Source organism: Aphidius gifuensis, linkage group LG1 (assembly GCF_014905175.1).
Source record: "Aphidius gifuensis isolate YNYX2018 linkage group LG1, ASM1490517v1, whole genome shotgun sequence".
Taxonomy (NCBI): Eukaryota; Metazoa; Arthropoda; class Insecta; order Hymenoptera; family Braconidae; genus Aphidius; species Aphidius gifuensis.
In genome coordinates, this window is record NC_057788.1 from 30,889,597 (window position 1) to 30,910,749 (window position 21,153).

At 24.4% G+C, this 21,153-nt stretch overlaps 6 protein-coding genes across 6 annotated transcripts; 3 read left to right on the plus strand and 3 right to left on the minus strand.

Annotated features, from left to right (window-relative positions):
- Positions 1–27: 27 nt before the first annotated feature.
- On the minus strand, positions 28–2,358 carry LOC122860396 (N-acetylglucosamine-6-sulfatase-like). The gene is made up of 8 exons (XM_044164191.1): positions 2,040–2,358; positions 1,700–1,963; positions 1,467–1,628; positions 1,211–1,384; positions 938–1,139; positions 560–858; positions 377–493; positions 28–315 (listed from the first exon to the last, which is right to left on the minus strand). The coding sequence occupies exons 1-8, from the start codon at positions 2,169–2,171 to the stop codon at positions 148–150; spliced, it is 1,518 nt and encodes a 505-aa protein (XP_044020126.1). The 5' UTR covers positions 2,172–2,358; the 3' UTR covers positions 28–147.
- A 55-nt stretch (positions 2,359–2,413) lies between these two features.
- LOC122860393 (methionine--tRNA ligase, cytoplasmic) lies at positions 2,414–6,182 on the plus strand. Its single transcript, XM_044164187.1, has 7 exons — positions 2,414–2,652; positions 2,766–2,917; positions 2,990–3,253; positions 3,334–3,459; positions 3,527–3,750; positions 3,892–5,953; positions 6,027–6,182. The coding sequence occupies exons 1-7, from the start codon at positions 2,550–2,552 to the stop codon at positions 6,177–6,179; spliced, it is 3,084 nt and encodes a 1,027-aa protein (XP_044020122.1). The 5' UTR covers positions 2,414–2,549; the 3' UTR covers positions 6,180–6,182.
- Positions 6,183–6,495: 313 nt separating this feature from the next.
- LOC122860398 (pancreatic triacylglycerol lipase-like) lies at positions 6,496–8,664 on the minus strand. Its single transcript, XM_044164194.1, has 7 exons — positions 8,210–8,664; positions 8,024–8,129; positions 7,619–7,767; positions 7,350–7,553; positions 7,000–7,251; positions 6,779–6,935; positions 6,496–6,695 (listed from the first exon to the last, which is right to left on the minus strand). The coding sequence occupies exons 1-7, from the start codon at positions 8,280–8,282 to the stop codon at positions 6,638–6,640; spliced, it is 999 nt and encodes a 332-aa protein (XP_044020129.1). The 5' UTR covers positions 8,283–8,664; the 3' UTR covers positions 6,496–6,637.
- Positions 8,665–10,358: 1,694 nt separating this feature from the next.
- Positions 10,359–13,230, plus strand: LOC122860400 (probable actin-related protein 2/3 complex subunit 2). Its single transcript, XM_044164196.1, has 7 exons — positions 10,359–10,720; positions 11,179–11,272; positions 11,356–11,455; positions 11,541–11,739; positions 11,836–12,056; positions 12,130–12,331; positions 12,414–13,230. The coding sequence occupies exons 1-7, from the start codon at positions 10,647–10,649 to the stop codon at positions 12,439–12,441; spliced, it is 918 nt and encodes a 305-aa protein (XP_044020131.1). The 5' UTR covers positions 10,359–10,646; the 3' UTR covers positions 12,442–13,230.
- A 213-nt stretch (positions 13,231–13,443) lies between these two features.
- LOC122860401 (transmembrane inner ear expressed protein) lies at positions 13,444–14,324 on the plus strand. The gene is made up of 2 exons (XM_044164197.1): positions 13,444–13,977; positions 14,039–14,324. Exons 1-2 carry the CDS (start codon positions 13,653–13,655, stop codon positions 14,221–14,223), a joined length of 510 nt encoding a protein of 169 aa, XP_044020132.1. The 5' UTR covers positions 13,444–13,652; the 3' UTR covers positions 14,224–14,324.
- Positions 14,263–21,037, minus strand: LOC122860399 (S-adenosylmethionine decarboxylase proenzyme). Its single transcript, XM_044164195.1, has 5 exons — positions 20,701–21,037; positions 19,775–19,861; positions 17,989–18,115; positions 17,392–17,494; positions 14,263–17,088 (listed from the first exon to the last, which is right to left on the minus strand). Exons 1-5 carry the CDS (start codon positions 20,826–20,828, stop codon positions 16,502–16,504), a joined length of 1,032 nt encoding a protein of 343 aa, XP_044020130.1. The 5' UTR covers positions 20,829–21,037; the 3' UTR covers positions 14,263–16,501.
- Between the last annotated feature and the right edge of the window lie 116 nt (positions 21,038–21,153).

Consider the following 21,153-nt stretch of genomic DNA (forward strand, 5'->3'; position numbering starts at 1 on the left):
ACATTAAATAGAAAATAAAGAAACTAATTTTTTTTGTATTAAAAAATTTTTTATTTTTGCGTTAAAAAATTCTACAAAAATAAAAACAACTTTTGTTTTTTTAAATATAATCATATATTTGAAAAAACAATGTTATGTCCAAAAAAATTATGTCCATTTTGTAAAAGCATGATTACGAATGCAATTATCATTAAAGCAATTTTTCATATTTCTTAATCTTTTTGTAAAACGACGTCTTTTGGCTGCTTTCATTGTGTATGCAATATTTTTCATTTGAAATTCATCAGCATTAAAATCATAAGCTTCCATGAAATTCTAAATAAAAAAATAAACAATTAAATTAAACAACAAATTAAATGAAATAAAAAATAAATACCTGACTGTCTTCAAATAGACAAAATAAATTATTATTATCTTTGGAAAATCTTCTGATGCAAGTGTATGTATTATTGGCGACATCTTGACATTTACAATCAAGATCTGCTCTGCAAAGCTAAAAAAATAAAATTAATAAATACCCAGTCGAATGAAATAAATATATTTTTGTTTATAAACTTACAGTAATATTTGAATCAGCATCATTTATTGGACATCCAGATTTTTGTCGATTATTAGCATGTTCACCTTTGTACTCAATCAACAATGTACGATCAATTGAAATATTTTTTCTGAGCATTGATATTCCATCTGATGGTTTTTCAGTTCCTCCCATTTCTAATATTGTTGAAAATAAATCAACACTACTTACTGGTGATGCAACATGACTACCTGGTTCAATTCCAGGACCACGTATCATCAAAGGCACTCGAATGTCTGTCTCATACGGTTGTCTTTTATCCATTGGCATACTGAATTGTCCTAAACAATTGTCCAAAACAAATACAAGTTCAACCAAAATCATCATTATCAATAAAATATTAATATAGCTTCATCTTACCAATATGATAACCATTATCTGAGGTGAAAATAACAAATGTTTCATCTAAAATATTTGCTTTTTTCAACAAATTTATAACATTTTCTACCAAATCATCAACAGCTAGTAAAGTTTCCCATCTACGTCTAAAAACATCATCAATTATTGTCAATGCTTGTTGAGACAATGGAGCATTTCCAGTTTTAACCAGCCAATGTTTATCCTTTAAAAAAATTTATAAATATTGTTTATTGAATTATTTATCAAATAAATATACCAATAATAATTACCAACATTTTGTGTTTGAGTATTAAAATTTGGTGTACGTTTGGCTTTTATTTTTTTATATACATCATTGTGTCGTGATGCTGGTGTAAATGGTGCATGTGGTGCTGGTGGTGATAAAACCATTAAAAATGGTGATAAATTATTTCTAGGACCATTGATAAAATCACCAGCCATTTTGCTCTGTAGAAAAAAAATAAAATATTATTAATAAAAGATGAATTTATATCAACAAAAAAATTAAATAAATAAATTTTAAACTTACAATTACATCAGTGAGATACTCGTTAGGATGAATACCATATTTTTTTTCTGTTCCATTAATTGACAATGAATAATCATAGTATTTTGAATTACCAACAAGTCCAGCCCACCAATCCCAACCTGCTGGTTTATGAGCAGCTCCACCAACAGCTCGACCACCATACTGTGAATAATTTTAATTATTAAAAAACAATTATTTATCATTTTCATTTGAATTTAAAATAATTAACAAACTTGATTTAAATATTTTCCAGCATAAAATGTATTGTATCCTTGATTATTCAAGTGTACAGCAAATGTATTATTTTCCATATTTGTCTGCCACTTTTTACTACTACAACCACCTTGAATTGTATTATTAAATGTCATATGATTATGCTGATATCTTCCAGTTAATATTGCTGCTCTATTTGGACAACATACTGGTGATGCAACAAAACAATTTTCATATGTTGCTCCATTTTTACCAATTAAATTTTGTGTTTTTATCAGTGGTGTCTAGAAAAATAAAAAAATAAACATCTTGAATACGTAAAATAATTTATAAAATTGTTTTTTAATTTTTTTAAATTACCATTCCATCTAGTATCAAATCCAAATCATCAACAAGTATCATAACAATATTTTTTCCAGTTACTATTCTTGGAATTTGACATAGTAATGTCAATAATAATAGTGTCCAATTATTGTAAATAATTTGAATCATGTTGTTGTATCAACTAACAATATTTATAAATGATAATCTTTTAACTCTTGACCTTTGAGTTGATGAATATTACATAAATAACAAAAAAGGGGACTCCCTATAGACTACATAATTTTTGGCGCAAAAAAATATAAAAACAACAACATCGGTAATGAAGAAAATATCAATCAACAAAATGGCGATTTGTTGATGTAAATTTTGATAAACACGTCCATCTTGATAAACACGGTTAATCACGGTTTCCAGGTTTGCAATTTGGGCTGCATCAGGTTGCACCTACGTGTCGCTCACATGTGTCGGTTGTGCATTTAGAAAATTTAATTTGTTTATATTAACAATTTATTTATTATACATATTCCAAGTATTTATTAATTAATAATGATTCTTTCAACAAATGAGGGTAATCCAAATGCCCTTAAATTAATTATTGGTGCAAAATTAGGAGATAAAAATGTTAATTTAAGTGTTGTTAAGACAAGTGGTAAGTAGGTTATCAAATTTGTTGTTCAGTTCATCATTTTGATAAGACTACAAATATTATTGAGTATTAGAAAGTCTTTATATTTAATTGTAACTTGTTATTTTTTATGACAGACGAGTCATTAGGACGATTACCAGCATTAAAACTACCATGTGGTACAACATTGTTTAGCTCTCGTGCTGCTTTAGAATATCTTTTTGATAATTCAATAAAAGATAATTGTTCTGTTAACAAGTGGCTTGAATGGGACTCAACCCAATTGCAGGTATTAATTTTTTTAAATAATATAAATATTATAGCTGTATAAACAACTAAATATTTATAAATTTATTATTAGCCAGCATTAGTGTCTTATGGAAGTTCTGGATCTTTGGACACTTCGCATAAGCCTAGAATATGGGCATTGTTGAAAGACTTGAATGCAACTTTAAAAAACAACAAATACTTGATCAACAATGATGATTTGACATCAGCTGATGTATCAATTTGGACGAGTCTTTGGTCGACAATTATTTCAACACCAGTTGGAAAAGAAATAACAAAAGATTTTCCAAATGTTGATCGATGGATTACAGATATCGAGCAATTACCAATTGTTAAAGTAATTAAATATATTATTTTTTTTCTTATATTGCTATGAAACAAGTTAATTTAATTGATTTTATTTGTATTGATCAACAGAAATCACTTGATGAGTTTAAAATTGAAAGAGGCATCAAAGCTATTTCCAGTATCCAAGCTGTTTCTTGGTTTCCTATGAATTCCTATACAGGAGGTCGTAAAACAAATGCTCCAACAACGTCTTGTGTAAGTTATTTAAATTGAAGAAAAAATATTTACAATGATAATGATGAATTTAAATTTATTTAATCAGGTTACAATGGATAGTCCAACAGAAGTGAGTGATTTAGAAATCGATAATATTAAAAAAAATTGGATAAAACCATCTCATCCATCTATTAAAGCTCCACAATATCCTGTACTACCAAAAAAAGGTGAACGTAATATTTTAGTAACATCAGCATTACCATATGTCAACAATGTTCCACATTTAGGAAATATTATTGGTTGTGTTCTATCAGCTGATATTTTTGCTCGGTACGTAAACATATTTTAATTATTATTATCAAAATTATTCATGACCCAATTACCACATAAAAGTTATCATTTTATGTTGTCAAATTAATTAATTTATCATTCATGTAAAAAATATAAAATTATATTTATTTTAAAAATTAGATACTGTCGTCAGCGTAGTTACAATACACTTTACATAAGTGGTACTGATGAATATGGAACAGCAACTGAAGCAAAAGCACTTGAAGAAAATTTATCACCACAAGAAATATGTGATAAATATTTTAGCATTCACAATGATATATATCGTTGGTTTGGCATTGGTTTTGATCATTTTGGTCGTACAACAACACCAGAACAAACTGAAATTGTACAAGATTTATTTTTACGTATTAAATCACAAGGTTATATTATAACTGAATCAGTTGATCAATTATTATGTGAAAATTGTGATCGTTTTTTGGCTGATAGATTTGTTGAGGGTACATGTCCTGGTTGTAAATATGAAGATGCACGTGGTGATCAATGTGATGGTTGTGGTCATTTAGTTAATGCAACTGAATTAATAAAACCAAGATGTAAAGTATGTAGTAAAACACCAATAATAAAAGCATCAACACAATTTTTCATTGATTTACCAAAACTAGAGCCAAAGCTACGTGAATGGGCATCAAGTGTTGAAAGTGGCTGGTCATCTGTTGCAAGAGCTGTTACTAAACCATGGCTACGTGATGGATTAAAACAACGTTGTATAACACGTGATTTAAAATGGGGAATACCAGTACCACTTGATGGTTATCGTGATAAAGTTTTTTATGTATGGTTTGATGCACCACTTGGCTATGTTAGTATTACAAAAAGATATACAAAAGATTATGAAAAATGGTGGAAACCAGATGATACAACTGATGTTAATCTTTATCAATTTATGGCTAAAGATAATGTACCATTTCATGCAATTATGTTTCCTGCAACATTAATTGCTGCTAATGAAAAACATATATTAGTTAAAAATATTATGGCAACAGAATATCTTAATTATGAAGATACTAAATTTTCAAAATCACGTGGTACTGGTGTATTTGGTACTGATGCTAGAGAAACTGGTATACCAGCTGATGTTTGGAGATTTTATCTTGCTTATATTAGACCAGAAAGTCAAGATTCAAATTTCAATTGGGTTGATTTAGCAACTAAAAATAACAGTGAATTATTAAATAATTTTGGTAATTTTGTTAATCGATCACTTATGTTTGCTGGTAATAATTTTAATTCAACTGTACCAGATATGTATTTACGTGATGAAGATATTAATGTTCTTGCTCTTGTACAACGTGAATTAAATGGATATTTACAATCATTGGAACAAGCTAAATTACGTGATGGTTTAAGACATTTACTTGCCATTTCAAAACATGGAAATCAATATATGCAATCACAACAACCATGGGTCAAAGTTAAGGGTAATGATGATGATAAAAAAATTGCCGGTACAATTATTGGTATTTGTTGTAATTTAAGTTGTCTATTGGCTGCCCTACTTGGTCCATTTATGCCAAATACATCACGTCAATTGAGAACTCAACTTGGTCTTGATTCTTCATTGTATGGTTTTATACCAGAAACTGTATCAATATTATTACCAGCTGGTCATAAGCTTGGTAAAGCATCACCATTATTTAATAAAATTGAAGATTCAAAGATTGAAGAATTGAGAAAAAAATATGGTGGTAAACAAGAAAATGGTAATTCATCATCATCAACACCATCAAAAGCACCAAAAATTGATAATGCCACTGAATTAGAAGCTGCAATATCGAAACAAGGTCTATTGGTTAGAGAGCTCAAGGCCAAACAAGACAAAACAGTTTGGCAACCACAAGTTCAAATATTATTGCAATTAAAAAAACAATTAGCTGATTTAGCTGCATCATCATCATCATCATCATCAGCACCATCGACACCAAAAGTTGATAATGTCAATGAATTAGAAGCTGCAATTTTGAAACAAGGTCTATTGGTTAGAGAACTCAAAGCCAAAGAGGACAAAACAGTTTGGCAACCACAAGTTCAAATATTATTGGAGTTAAAAAAAAAATTGGCTGATTTAACTGAATCATCAACAAAAACAGTCAATTCATCAACAATTGGAGATAAAAAAAATTCACCTACTCAAAATGGTGTTGTTGATAAAGCAGCCCTCGAAGATAAAATTGCCAAACAGGTTTGTTATTATAAATCATTAATAATTCTAATATTATGCTTCAATTATTTTATTATTATTTTTTTGATTGCAGGCACTTGTTGTTAGAGAACTCAAAGCAAAAGAAGACAAAAGTGTATGGCAACCACAAGTTGAAATTCTTTTAAAATTAAAAAAAGAATTGGCTGATGCTGGTGGTGTGATTCCAACAAATCCAGCTGATAAAAAGTCTAAAAAAAAGAAATAAACAAACAAGTATTTATCAACTTTTCTTAAATAATGACAAAATTCATTTGAATTATTATTTTTCATGTTTTTTAATCTTGTATTTGTCAAGCTTGACCATTATCTTCATCTTAAGTAGCAATCCATGAACGTCAGAATAATAATTTGATAAATAAATTTAAAATAACAAACAAATATGTAAATAATTTATTTTTATTTATACCAACATGTAACATAAAACCAGAGAATCAATATTTTTAATTTCCTTCAAAAATACATGACCCAAGTATTTTATTTTTCTTCTTCTTTTTACAATGATACTGTGTACTTGTGAGTGATTTTTTTTTTTTTTCTTTATCATTCATTGAGAGGCAATCCATGAACGTGATAAATAAATTATATTTAAAAGACAAAAAAACAAAAATGTAAATGACTAGCACGAACTTGATTATTTCAACAAATTATAAATTTTTTATTTTGTTAATCAATTGCAAATGGTGGTGCTTCATGAGTTGATAAATAAAATTTACCTCGTAATCTAAAAAAAAAAAAGAAAACGATAATCAATAATAATTATTATTTAATTTATAATTCAGTTATAATTGAAGTATAAAATATTACGATGTTGCAGCATATTCTCCCATCAAAACAACTGGATGATGATCACATTTTCCATCTTTATATTTACTCCAATTATTGCAAGTTCTTGCTTTAAAACCTGTCACACTGCCAATGCTTTCTGTCATGAATTGATGTGCTCTCGAATGACTGCAGTAAGCTAAAAAACATTTAACAAGTATTTATATTTTATTTATCAATTTAAAATGTTTTATTAAATTTACTTGTCGTTGGTGCAAATGAACATCCAGGTTGTGGAAATATTCCATTATTTGGATAAAAATCAGCATGACCAATTGGTGCTATCAGTCCAAATCCATGTGCACTTGTATGAATAACATCAACAAATTGTGCATCTGTTGAATCAAGTCTAAAATCTGGATCAATTAAACCAGTTGCTGTTTCAAACAGTGGACCAGCTGGATCAAGACCAGTTATTCTACCAATTTTTCCTTCCAATAATTTTCCAGTAATTCCTATTTTATAAAATATACATCAACAGTATAAAAAATTAATATATTTTTAACCAAAATTATTTTATTATTAACAAAAAAAATATTTTTTAAAATTAAACCTGCCACATGTGAACCCAAACTATGACCACTGATATGAACTGTAGCCACTTCAAAACTTGATTCACGATTTAAAAACAACAAAAATTCACCAAGATATTCACCAACTTTTATTGTATTATTTGCAGCAATCATATATTTTGGTCCAGCTGCCAATGCTCCCCAACACACAACAATAACATTAACATTTTCATATTTTAAATAAGCTAAAAAAATAAAAAAATAACATATATATTTTCATGAAAAATCAACTTAATAATAGATAAATTACCATCAAGTAAATCACGTATCCACGCTTCATTTCCAATATCACTAAATCCATGAATGATAAATTTAGTTGGACGACTTTCATTAAAATGTGAAGCATACAATACTTCAGTATTATTTAAAAATAGCTGCTCTTCAATAAATGGATTTTCTCTGGATGAAAAAAAAAAGTATAATATAAATATTGATAAATTAATTTATTTATAAAATTCTAATTCTGTTATTAATATGATTAAAAGAGGCGCCAATGATATCGCTGATGCTGCTAACTTGTCAGCGCTTAAAATAGAATATCTTATACTGTTGATTATAACATTTATTTTTACGTATTGAAAAATAATATTAAATATTAATAATATTAATAATAATTAGTATATTATTTAAGCAATATAATTAACAATAATTTTACCTTGTATATAAATTAAATGTTGCTGGTTCTGTAGGTAATTTATTGATTATTTTACCTGATGATTTATCAACGTTATCAAGTGTCTCCTCATCTGGGTTTGATTTAACTATGAAAAAATTATTTAATAATTATTAAAATAGCTTTGTTATATTGTTTTTTATTTACGCTAATTATAAAATATCATACCAGATGTTAATAGTAATCCAAAAATTAATACAGATAAATTTATAAACATTTTTAGGGAGACGGTATTGATCATTTCACTTCAAGTTGCACTGGATTACTACTTAATGCAATCGACTGATGAGATTCTTTGAGACGCCATTCATCATTTCAATGATTCCTCAACATTGATATGCTGATGATAATAATTATTACTTCAACACTATGTCAGCATTTATGTATATTTTATTTTTTGATTAATTTATCTTATTTATTTTTCATTTATTTTATCATTAATTTAAAATTTTTAATTTCGTCTTAAGTGTGTGTATGGGTTTTAATTTTAATTTTTTTGTAAATATTTATGATAAGTATTTTGCTGTTAAATTACAATCATGATAATAGGAAATTTTCAAATGAGATATTTTAATGAAAAAAAAAAAAATATTACAGATGACCTGTTGGGGCAAATGATCGTCACAATAATAGATAATGATGTCGATTATCAATGATAGCATTAAGACTTTTGACTGTAAAAAAATTTTAATGATAATTATGTCTAGCTATTGATGTTTTAATAAACTTCCTTAAAATTAAATTTGTTGTGTAATATTATTTGTAACATAATAAATATAGTTTAGTTATTTATTCATTTAAAAATTTTTTTTAAATGCAATTATTTTATTTTTATTGTTACAATTAAAATTTTACATGTAATTATTTATTTTTTATTATTTTTTTTATTTCAAATTAATTATATTTAAATAAAAAACAAAAAAAGTTAATTGGGTGTAAATTTATTCATCTATTTTACATTTTATTTTTTAAAATTAAAATTGAGATTAAATGTTTATGTAAAAAAATTTATTTATGTAAAACTTTCTAATTTAGAAAGGTCAACTTTAGATATTGTAAATTCTTGATTAAGATCTTCATTAATTCTAACACTTTTTTTGCCTGTTTGAACTTTTTTCATATCAAAATGTATTGATGTTTTAATATTTTTCATTGCTGATCCAACTTTAGCTCCACCTTTGGATCCCACACCAGCAAGTGTTAAATCCAAAACAACATCAATATGTTCACCCATTGTTTTATTTTCAAAATGTATTGCATGTTCAATAACACCAACTGGTTTTTGATCAATCAATGAAGAAACACCATCAGCAGCTAATGCACCACCAACAGCACCAACTGGTCCACCAATTATGAAACCACCAATAATAAATGTTGACTTTTGAGCTGTTCTTAAAATTTCTTGAGCTCGTTCTTTATCACCATTGAATCCAACTATAACACTTTTAACATGACCATAACCAGGGATACTGTTGTCAATATTTTTAACATTTTCCCATAAATGTGTCATGTTTCGAAAATTTTCCCAAGTTTTTTCAGCTTCATCTTCTTTACCAATTATATATAAAAATACGGTTTTAAATTGGGACACAACTATTACTGAATCCCAAAATGATGGAGTACTTTCTACTACAATAATTGTTGTTGTAATGAAAAATAAACAATATATAAAACAATGCATTATAACTTTTTTTTTTTTTTTTCAACAACAACCAGTCAATACTTTGTGAATGATTAAATATTTTTGACAATATGTAGCATTAAAATTTGGCATTTATACTGTTTTAATCAGAAGGCCTCAATTTGGGTTTTTTTTTTTTTTAAATCTGAATCAGGAAAACAAAAACAATGTTTCAGCTATTGACTGGCACAAACTTTTTTATACTAATCGTTTTATTTTTTTGGGTCAATTTATATATTTTTGTTTGATAACTATTTTCAATAATAATAATGCCAAACATAATGAGTGTTATTAATTTTTAGCCATTTAATTTTTATTTCAAAAAAATAAATAAAGAGAATAATGTTTAAAATAAAATTTCTAAAAGTAAAAATTACAATTTAATTTTTTTTTTCATTTTCATTTTATCCTAAAAAAACGATAAACAAATTTCGTTAAATTTTTGTTCCAACATTAAAATAACAACAATATAAAACTATCCTATAAATATCAAAAGTCAAAATTTAAATTCCCTTCATTTTTATAGTAAATCGCGATTTAATAAATTCTTAAATTTTAAATTTTCGCGCGTCGGTAAAAAGTTTTTTTTTCAAAAGTGTAATCGCCATCTTGAGCTTGGCTTGATTTGTAAACTGTAATCTTGGCTTTATTATAAAAAAAAAAAAACATTATATCCATAATAATAATAATAAAAATATAGTTAATAATAATAAAAGAAATAAAAAAAAATTATCGGAAACAGCGGTGTGTGTGTGAGTCAACCACAGTGGAACAATTTCTTATAAAAATATAGGTAAAGTCTCTCTCTCTCTCTCTCCCTGAGTGTCTCTCTGTGTGGTAGTATTATTAATGGTGACAGCAATCACATTGCAATTGTTAAATATTATTATTATTGTTACCTATTAATAATTAGTAAAATTAAAAATGATTCTTCTCGAGATAAATAATAGAATACTAGAAGAAACATTAACAACAAAAATTAAAAATTCTTTATCAGGGTGAGTGTCTTGTTTTTACTCATATTTTATCAACAAAATATCATTTTTTTTTTTGTCATTTTTTCAACAAATGTATGTATGTAATTTTAACATTAAAAAATACAAGTAATATTGGCATTATGCCGATTAATCATTACAATATTTTTGGGCGTTGTCTAAATAATTTGAAATAAATAAAAAAATATTTATTATATTGATAATGAATCATGATTTTTTTGGAGTAAATTGTTTTTTTTTTTTTTTTTATTCTTTATCAGTGTATTGTGATTATATTTTGCCTCTGGTCATAGTGGATATGACGTTTTGGAAATATTTTATTTTTCAATAATATTATCAATTTAAGGGGAGAGACTTGATGTTTCCTTTTGACTCATGTTGATAACTTGATTATATATTGTAACAAATTTACCTGTTTTACCTTGTTAATAATAAAATTTTAATTAATTTATTTATCAAAGCCACAAACATGAATCTACTGATGTTACTATTGCTGATTTTGATGGAGCATTATTTCATGTCTCAAATCCAAATGGAGACAAAGCTAAAATTAGGGTAATTATATTAAATTTTTTATAATGTTATTTTATCAATAGTATATTTATCAATTTTTATCTTTATGTATTTTTATATTTTAGATAAGTATTTCACTCAAGTTTTATGAACAATTGAGAGAATATGGAGCTGATGATTTGCTCAAAAGAGAATATGGCCCTTATCTAACTGAACCAGAAAGTGGTAAATAATTAATTTAATAATTTATAATTATTATGATATTGTTAAAACAATAAATATGCATATATTTATATATTTATTTCGGCAGGATACAATACATCTGTGCAAATAGATCTTGAAAATGTACCAAATGATTGGGAATCACTTGTTAAAAAAATTGGATTATTAAAGAGGCATTGTTTTGCAAGTGTTTTTGAAAAATATTTTGATTTTCAAGAACAATACAGTGATTCACCAGAACAATGTGGTAAAAGAGCAGTTATACATTATCGTGATCAAGAAACAATGTAAGTAATTTAATTAAATAATAATAATATTGTTAATTAAACAAACAAATAATATTTATTTATTTTGCTTTTATTTTTTTGTTTGTTAAACAATAGATATGTCGAGGCTAAAAGTGATCGTGTAACAGTTGTATTTAGTACGATATTCAAGGATGAAGATGATATGGTTATTGGTAAAATGTTTTTGCAAGAATTAAAAGAAGGAAGAAGAGCAAGTCATACTGCACCACAAGTACTATTTAATCATCGAGAACCACCACTTGAATTACAAGATTGTGATGCTGCTGTTGGTGATAGTATTGGATACATAACATTTGGTTTGTTTTGTTTTTTTTTATTGAATATATATAGCTTGATAAATTGATAACTTATTATCTTTTTTAATTACAGTTTTGTTTCCAAGACATACAAACAGAGAAGCAAGAAATAATACAATTGATTTAATTCACATGTTCAGAAATTATTTGCATTATCATATTAAATGCAGTAAAGTTTATATTCACTCAAGAATGCGTACAAAAACAACTGATTTTTTAAAAGTTCTTAATCGTGCACGTTCACAATCAAAAAGTACAGAAAAGAAAACAATAACGTAAGTATTATTTATTTAATTTTAATATAAATTTTTCATTGAATTAATGACATACTAAAGTTTGTTTTTCATATTATTACAGGGGTCGTACATTTATAAGAAAAGAATGAACAAAAATAAAAAGTCAAATAAATAAATAAACAGAAAAATTAATAATAATTATTAATACGCTCCATTTTGCGTTAATAAAACTAAATTATTTTATTTGGCAAATGATTTATTATTTAAAATTAATCAAAGAAATTTATTGTTTTTTTTTTTTTCTAATTTTCATGTCGCTCATAGAGGTAATAGGCTAAAAACTATAATTACCTTTAAAATTTTACAAATATAATTTGAATTAATAAAATAAATACGTAACATGAAAAAATTTAAAAACAACATACGTAAAATTAATTAAATAGCTGTCAGCGATACAGGCTGTCGATTAAGTTAATATTAATTTACACAATAATGAGATCACACTGTACTTACAGAATCACAATCGTACATTCGATATAAAATTACGAAAAAATTATTAATACAAAATTTTATATAGCTAAAATAATAATTGATTAAAAATTGTGCCAGAAATTAAATTTAAAAAATAATTACTCCAATTTTTATAAATCAATTTCTTCGAATTTACTAGTTTCTAAATAAAAAAACCAATACAATATATTTTAGACACCTCAAATCAGTATTGTTAAAACTGCATTTCCACATAAAAATATTTATAATTATTTAAATCATTTTGTTTATAATAATAGCTAGTTGACTAATTGTTTTTTTTTTTCTTTTTTTCTACACATTTTTTTAAAAATATGAATCAATTGAATCAATGTGATTCTTGTGATCAAATAATTGCTTCCAATCCTGTATCGTGTTGATATAAAATAAACCTGCAAAAACTAATTCCATCAATTGTAAAATTAAGTTAATAAAATGGAACAAAATAAAATAACACAAAAAAAAAAAAAGGATACTAATATTACTATGAAAATAAAAAATAATAATAATTAATTTGTATTTAATTTGTTAAATTAGCTACAAAAAACCTTTTTTTTTTTTTATAATAAATTAGTATTTTTCATTAGTTAAGAGAATTTAAAATAAAAAGAATAATAAATTAATGATAATTATGTTATTGATTAATTTGATTTACGCCTGGATGTGAAAGAAAAAAAATTAAAAAAACAATTTGGGAGCGCCAGGTGAAAATACATTCATTAGTTTGTGACCGCACCTTGGTGTCTAACACCGAAAAAAAAATATATAAAATACTTTGTATTTATCAGTTGAATATTGTCTTTGGTTAAATAATTTCTACGAGTTTTAAAAAATGGATTTAAAAAGTTCAATTGTTTCATTAACAACTCCTTGTTCAATAAATGAATTTGGAATTGATGATTGTGTTGAGGATGAAGTTGAAAAATGGCTTGAAGATGAGGCACTACCTGGTTTTCGTGTTTGGCAACTTGCTGGTATTATTATAACAATATTATTAACAATAACTATTGGATTTTGTTGTTGTATTAGATTTCGTATACCAAGAACAAAACAAAGTATTGAAGCTGATTTTATTAGAAAAAAAATAACTAAAAATTTTCGAAAAGAATTGGATAAAATTAATAATACTGAAATGGATAATATGAATTTAAGAAAAGGTAAATATTGTTATTATTTATAAATTATAATTAATAATATTAATAATTATTTAATAATTAGCGTTGGAAAAAGTTGGTGCTGATTTGGATGCTGAAGAACAAGAGTTACAAAAAAAACAACAAAAATTATTTACTGATAAATCATTGAGTGATGTTTCATTGAGGACAAGATTCAGTGCAATGATACATGGAATGCGTAATAAATTCACCAAAAACACACCAACAAAATTGGAAAATGTTATATAAATTTTAAAACTAAATAATTTAATGATTACAATATGCTAATTTAAACTTGTTTAAAACATATTTATTTTTATTTAAACTTTATTACATGCAACAATTGATTAATCAACAGATAATAATTTTAAATATTTTTAAAATAATTATATTATTAATTTACATTAAATATAATTCATAATTATTATATAACCATTTTCTTTTTTTTTTTTCTTGAAGCTGAACTTTATATTTCATTAAAAATTAATTATTATTATTCATAGATCAATAATACAACGACAGTACTTAAAATAGTTTCTTTTTTTTTTTGTCTAATTTTAGATTTCTTTTGTCTATTACTAACGTCATTATTATATTAATTTTAAATTCACAGCAATAGAATAAAAAAATTAGATAACATATTAAAATAAAATTCTAATATTTGTTGAAATAAAAAATATAAAAAAATGTGTAAATCATAATTTATTTAAAAATTATTATGATAAATAAAAAATTAAATTGTAAAAATATCTACAAGTCTTATTTTTTATTGTATAAATCATAAAAAAAAAAGGCAAATAATATAAAAGTAAAAAAAGAACAAAATAAAATAATTATTTAAGTAAAAACATAAATAAATCTTTGGTGAAAATCACCTACAAAATAATACATTGATTTTAAATCTTGCATTAATTAATTTATTAATAAATCAGCAAGAAATATATTTATTTATAATCAATGACAAAAAAGTACAATTATGATGATATTAAACGTACATAATAATATCATTGAAATAATTTCTACCACCATTAGCTACATCATAGTATCAACTGTCATCTATCTTTCATCTAATTATTACAACTATTTATTTTATTTTATCTTATTATTATTAATAATATTTCTTTTACAAAGAAAATTACAACGATGATCCCAAGTAATTAATTGATTTTTTTTTTATCAGTTTGTTATTTTTGATTACATTTATTTTAAATAATTATTTCATTTAAAATATCATCATAATTGACATGCAGACAATTACCATCTCTACTTTGAATAAAAAAAAAAACATCCCCTATTTATTATCCTAACAGTTACAATGATTTTTGTGTTGAATTTTTTTTAAATACGAAAATATTTGTTTATCAATTTTATATATTTTTAAATACATTAATCAGCATGCATAAAATTTTTCAAATAAAAAAAAACAAAATAACAATAATAAGTTTCAAAATAAATTGTGTGAAAAATAAAAAAAATTGTTGTTCATGATGTTGATGATGATGATGATAAAGACAGATGATTAAAGTTGTGTATATTCTTTCATTTTTTTGCTCATTTTTTTCCTTTTTTTGTTTGTTTGTTTTTACATGATCAAATGATCAAGTAGCACCAAGTATGTACTATAAAAAAATAATAATAATTATTGACGAAACAAGGGGCTTAATTATTAAGCGTGCCTTCACGAAATTTTATTACGCCACCAAGAAAATTTCATTTTTGGACTTAAATATTGTAAACTACCAACTGTTTGTGGTATAAAACCAAATATTGGCAAAAAATTGCCACAACTACTGCTACTATTATTTTTTTGATGAAATTTTTCATCATTAATATCAATAACATCATCAATATTATCATGATAATTATTTTTTGTTGTTGTTGATAATGGATTACATATAATATGTAATTTATCATTGTCCATCAAAGCTTTATCATTAATTGATAATGATTTATTATTGATTTTTTTATGTATATCTTTATTATTATTTCCAATAAAATTTATAATAATATTTGTTTTTGTTGGTGAACTTATAAAATTATTATTTGATTGATGATTATTTAATGATGTTTTACGATATATTTTTTGTCGTGATAATCCACATGATGATTTATCAAATAATTGAGGTAATGATGATGAAGAACGTATTGTATTTTTATTATTATGATTTGTAATTTTTTTATTAATTGATTCTACATATTCATTTTTGATATTTTCATTTGTTTCAATGTATTGATAATTATTATTAATATTAATTGTTGTTTTTTTATCATTTGAATTTAATTTTTTATCAATATTTATTATATTTGTATCTGTTTTTATATTTTTACAATGTTTTAATAATGATACGGCAAATTGTTTTGTATTATTTGTGCAATTTTTAAAATAATCAGGTATATATTGATGATATTGATTGGAACATTGTGATGATATTAGTGAATTATGATGTAGATGATGATGATGTTGTTTGTTTGGTGCCCTATCTGTACTTTGTTTAATGTCAAGTACAGATGGGCCTTCATTGAACCATCAGCTAGGGAATTTTGAGTAAAATGCACATGATAAATCATAATTTTTAAAACGACAATATTGTACATCATTACGTAAATAATCACTATCAAAATTAATATAATCTTTTGTTTCAAGTTCACGTGGTATATCAGATGCAATTGAATCTTTGTTTGCAAATATTGTAACAACAAAATTACCAGGTTTAAATGTTTCTAATACACGTGTTATAACATCAGCATATGATGATTCTGGTATATTACTTTCAAATGATACATATGAAAATTCTTGTTCAGGTGTTATATGAATTGTCATATAATTACCATTTTTTGATACACCATTCATTGAATAACCACATGGTTCAAATAAAAAATCATCAATAATCATACTTGGAATTAATTTATCAATACCAGATTTTTTTGTTGCCTCTGATGATGATGAGCATACATCACGTGTAAATATTGACATTATATTTGGATCAAGATTTGTCATCAATATTTCCAATGTTTGATCTGGCTCACGTGGTTCTTGATCAGTTTTAACACGACTCAGTGTATACAAATACCAGCAATCATTGTCAACATTTCCCAAGCAATATGCCTCACCATCTATAATAATTCAGGCAAATAAAAAACATACATATTATACTATTTTCTTTCAACACTGTTACTCGGTTTTTATAATATATAAATATATACTTTATTTCACAAGTTTTATATATTTTTATTTTTGGATATTTTCAACGTTGGCAAGTAGATAATACGACACGTGTATTACGAAATATATTTTTAAAAAAATGTTTCAAGTAAATAAAATAAAATTGATTGTTATCAAAATTTAGTTGGAATGTATATGAAGAAAAATAATATTTTTGTTAAGCAATTAAGATAAGTAATAATTTTTATATTTACCAGGAAAAATAGTATCAAGCAAAGCAACTTCATCTTCAAATGCACGATGAGGTGATATCTGCATCTCTGGACGTTTATAATTTTTTCTTGAGTAAAATAAATCCTATAAAGAAAAATTAATAAATATATTTATTATGATTAAAAAATGAATATAAAAATAATGTTGTTATTAAAAATTTTATGTGATAAAAAGAGGAGAGGGATATTATTCATCACGTGTTGGACCAAGAGCTCAAAAACAGATCAATAAACCAAGAAAATATACCTTCGACGTATCACGGGTTCAACTATATATAGACAACATCACTCAGATATTCACTAGGTCAAGTTATATAGTCAACTACTTAACAGTCTCATCAAAAAAATAATAAAGAAAAATATATATGTATATAAAAATTTAATCATCATCATCCAGAATTTTCTCTATTTTCTCTTGACTCTTGTATCTTTTTTATTTTTAGTATCTTTTTTTACAGCCTTCTCTTGTTACCCTGGGAATTTTACAGGTTCAAGGCCACTGAGTATCGACTTGCTTTGGAGAAGGGGATACATAAACATGATTATTTGTTGGTGATATAAAAAATTGAGACGTAATACCTCGACTTCATCGAATCCTGTATGCTCTTCAACTAGATCCAACAATGGTTCTAGACACTGAAGGGGCGTTGTCGTACCACAAGTTTTTAAAATTAATCTTCTTTTTGCCACAAACATGCTGCTCTCACTGAAATATTATATTAATTATTAATATTTTTAATATTATTAGTTCCTAATTTCATGATGAATATTATTTCTTTTTTGTTTTTATATATTGAGTTACCTAATTTTAACATCAGATATATTTTTATTTTTTTGTTGGAATAGTTTTTAAGTATATCTTGTTTCAAATTGTGTAATAATCTTTGGAATTTCGTCATCGATATATTTAAAAAAATATTTGTATCAATAAATATAATGATTATTAAATTTAAAAATAATTTTATTATTTTTTATATGATTGTTTTATAAATAAATGTTAAATATAACTAAGTTAGTTAGATGACTTTGCAGACAAGACCTAGAACTACCGTGACCTCGGATAACTCGTCGTCAAAAATTTGGTGCCAAATAATTTTATTTTTTCTTGCAATTAAATAAAAATAATAAATAATTCATTCAACTTTTTATTTTAATTCATTTATTATGTATGAATTTTTATCAGCTTATCAGTTGGGACATTGACATTAAGATTATCATGTAAAAAATACAAATTAAAATGTTAATCAAATAATAATGGTGAATGAAAAAATTATAAACTTTTTTTTGTCATAAAAATTTGACGTTTCGAAAATGAATTTATTAAATATTCAATGTCTAAAATGAGATATAATTTAAGATATAATTTTAATTTAAAAAGTGCATAAATACTGACCTTATTAATAAATGCAAATTGTTAATATTAACAAAATTAAATTTATAGTAAAAAAAAAATCGAAAATAGTATTTCGAAATTTTCGAAAAAATTGTTTATTAATTAATTAATTTAACTAGTTGAATTTTTTATAAATAAAATTAATTTGTTGATTAATATTTAACACAAACATTTAAAAATAAAAAAACATGAATAAAATAAATTGTAGTTTTTAAAATAAATAAATTATTGCCAAAAAGAAAAAAAAAGAAAGAAAAATTCGAAATAGAAAAAAAAAAAAAAAAGTAGACAGGAAGCCACTGACATTTTGGCATATTATCAAATTTTGTCCACGTGTATCAGCTGCTTTAAATAAAAATATAAAATTATTATTTTATAAATAAAGTATTATAATATTCATTATTACGTCGAAATGAATTTTCTCAACTTATCGATCGCTTTTTAAAATTCCAGTATATTTCCACTGATGCTATTGGCTACCTGTTTGTTTAATAAATAAAAAAAAATAAAGAAAATACTTGTCGCATTTAATTCTCAAGATATAATTCAATAGAAAAATTTAAAATAATAAATTTCTTATGATTTTATAACGAGCAGGCCCTTGACAAACGAAATATAAACTTTCTAAATTTATTTTGTTCTCTAATTTTAAGACTCAAATTTATATAAATAAATATACACGTAAGTATATTTGATATCTTATTTATAAATTTTTTTGTTGATTAAATTTAATGAAAATAAATTAATCAAATTTAATCACGAGACTTTATTTTGTCAATTTATTTATTAATAAAGATTGACAGTTCTTTAAATTGATTTTCGCAGATTTGTTTTTCTAAATTTGTTTTTTTCATTTGTTTTAAATTAAAATATATTAAATATTAATTATCCCAATTGTTGTTGCAATTCTAACAAATGAAAATTAATTAATAGCCAATAAACTAAATAAATATAAATTAAATAATAAATTACCTCAAGACATATGCATCAACTTCATCATTTTTGCAAAAGCTGATAATTTCGCAACGAACAATCTTCAGTAAAGACTCCCATTTATGTCTGCAATTGAAACAAATTGATAAGATTAAGACTTAATTGATCTTGATTAATACATAAATAATCTATATATAGAATATATATTCTTTATTAAAACACAAAGGGGGAGATTGTGAAAGCAAAAAGCAAACACGTGTTTTTTTTTTTTCATTTCAACCATATGTTTTTTTTTTCTCTTCTAATTCTCTTCTAAATTAAATGAATAAACTTTATATTTACAAAACAATAAAAAATTTCATATTGTTAAATTCTTTTGTTATTATTTATAAATAATAACATTATCTTTTCAAGAAAAAAAAATATAATCAATATTATTATATTGAAACGTGTTCAATCATTTAAAGTTTAAAAATAGTAAAAAAAATAAAATAATAAAAAACATGACACAAATGATTATATATTAAAAATAAATATTAAATATATTTTCTTTCATAATGAGTCATTTTTTTAATGATTAATAATGACCCATTATTATAAAAATTAAAAATTTAATTATTCAATGAATTTAGGTTATAATTGAAGTACAATTCTTTGCGAAATGATAAAAAAAAATTATTGAAATAATTAATAAAATTGTTAACTTAAAAATGACTGTATATATTTTAATGTAAATTATTGGCGCAGGGTTGAATTGCGTCATTGAAAATTAAAGGGGGTAGATTGATATATAAATATTGGAGAAAAAAAAAAAACATATCACCGGGTTACGAAAATATAAAAAATAAAAATCATCAAAAAAATAATTAAAAAAATTGAGCAGCATCATTTTTGCTTTTTTTTTTTTTTACCTTTATGATTTTTGATGGGGATTTAAATAAAAAATTGATTGATCAATAAATTACCTGGGTATATCACGAAGATCACGTTTTCTATTTTGACCATCTGAGCTGGTGAACCATATTTCAAGTAATTTTTCAACGCCCTCAAAAAACTGTACATTATTGTCCAAATTTTCCGGCTTTGACGCCATTGTTATCACGACTTTTTTTAATTAAATTAAATTAATTAACTTTGTTAATTAATGTTTATTAAACACTGTCAAATTTTAATTATATTGTTAGTTATAAACTGATGATATTGTCAGTTAAAAGTGTTAAAACATTTATCAATAAACAACCAACTTGTTCAACAATATTGGTCTGACTAAAAAAAAAAAAAGTCACAAGTGTGCTTGAGGTCTTGGTTTTTTATTATTATTTTTTTTTTTGTTTATCTTTCTCTTTGTGTTTCTCTCTTCTCTCTTTTTTTTCTCTCGCGTAAATTCATGCGCGGGTTTTGGGTCCATTTTATAAACA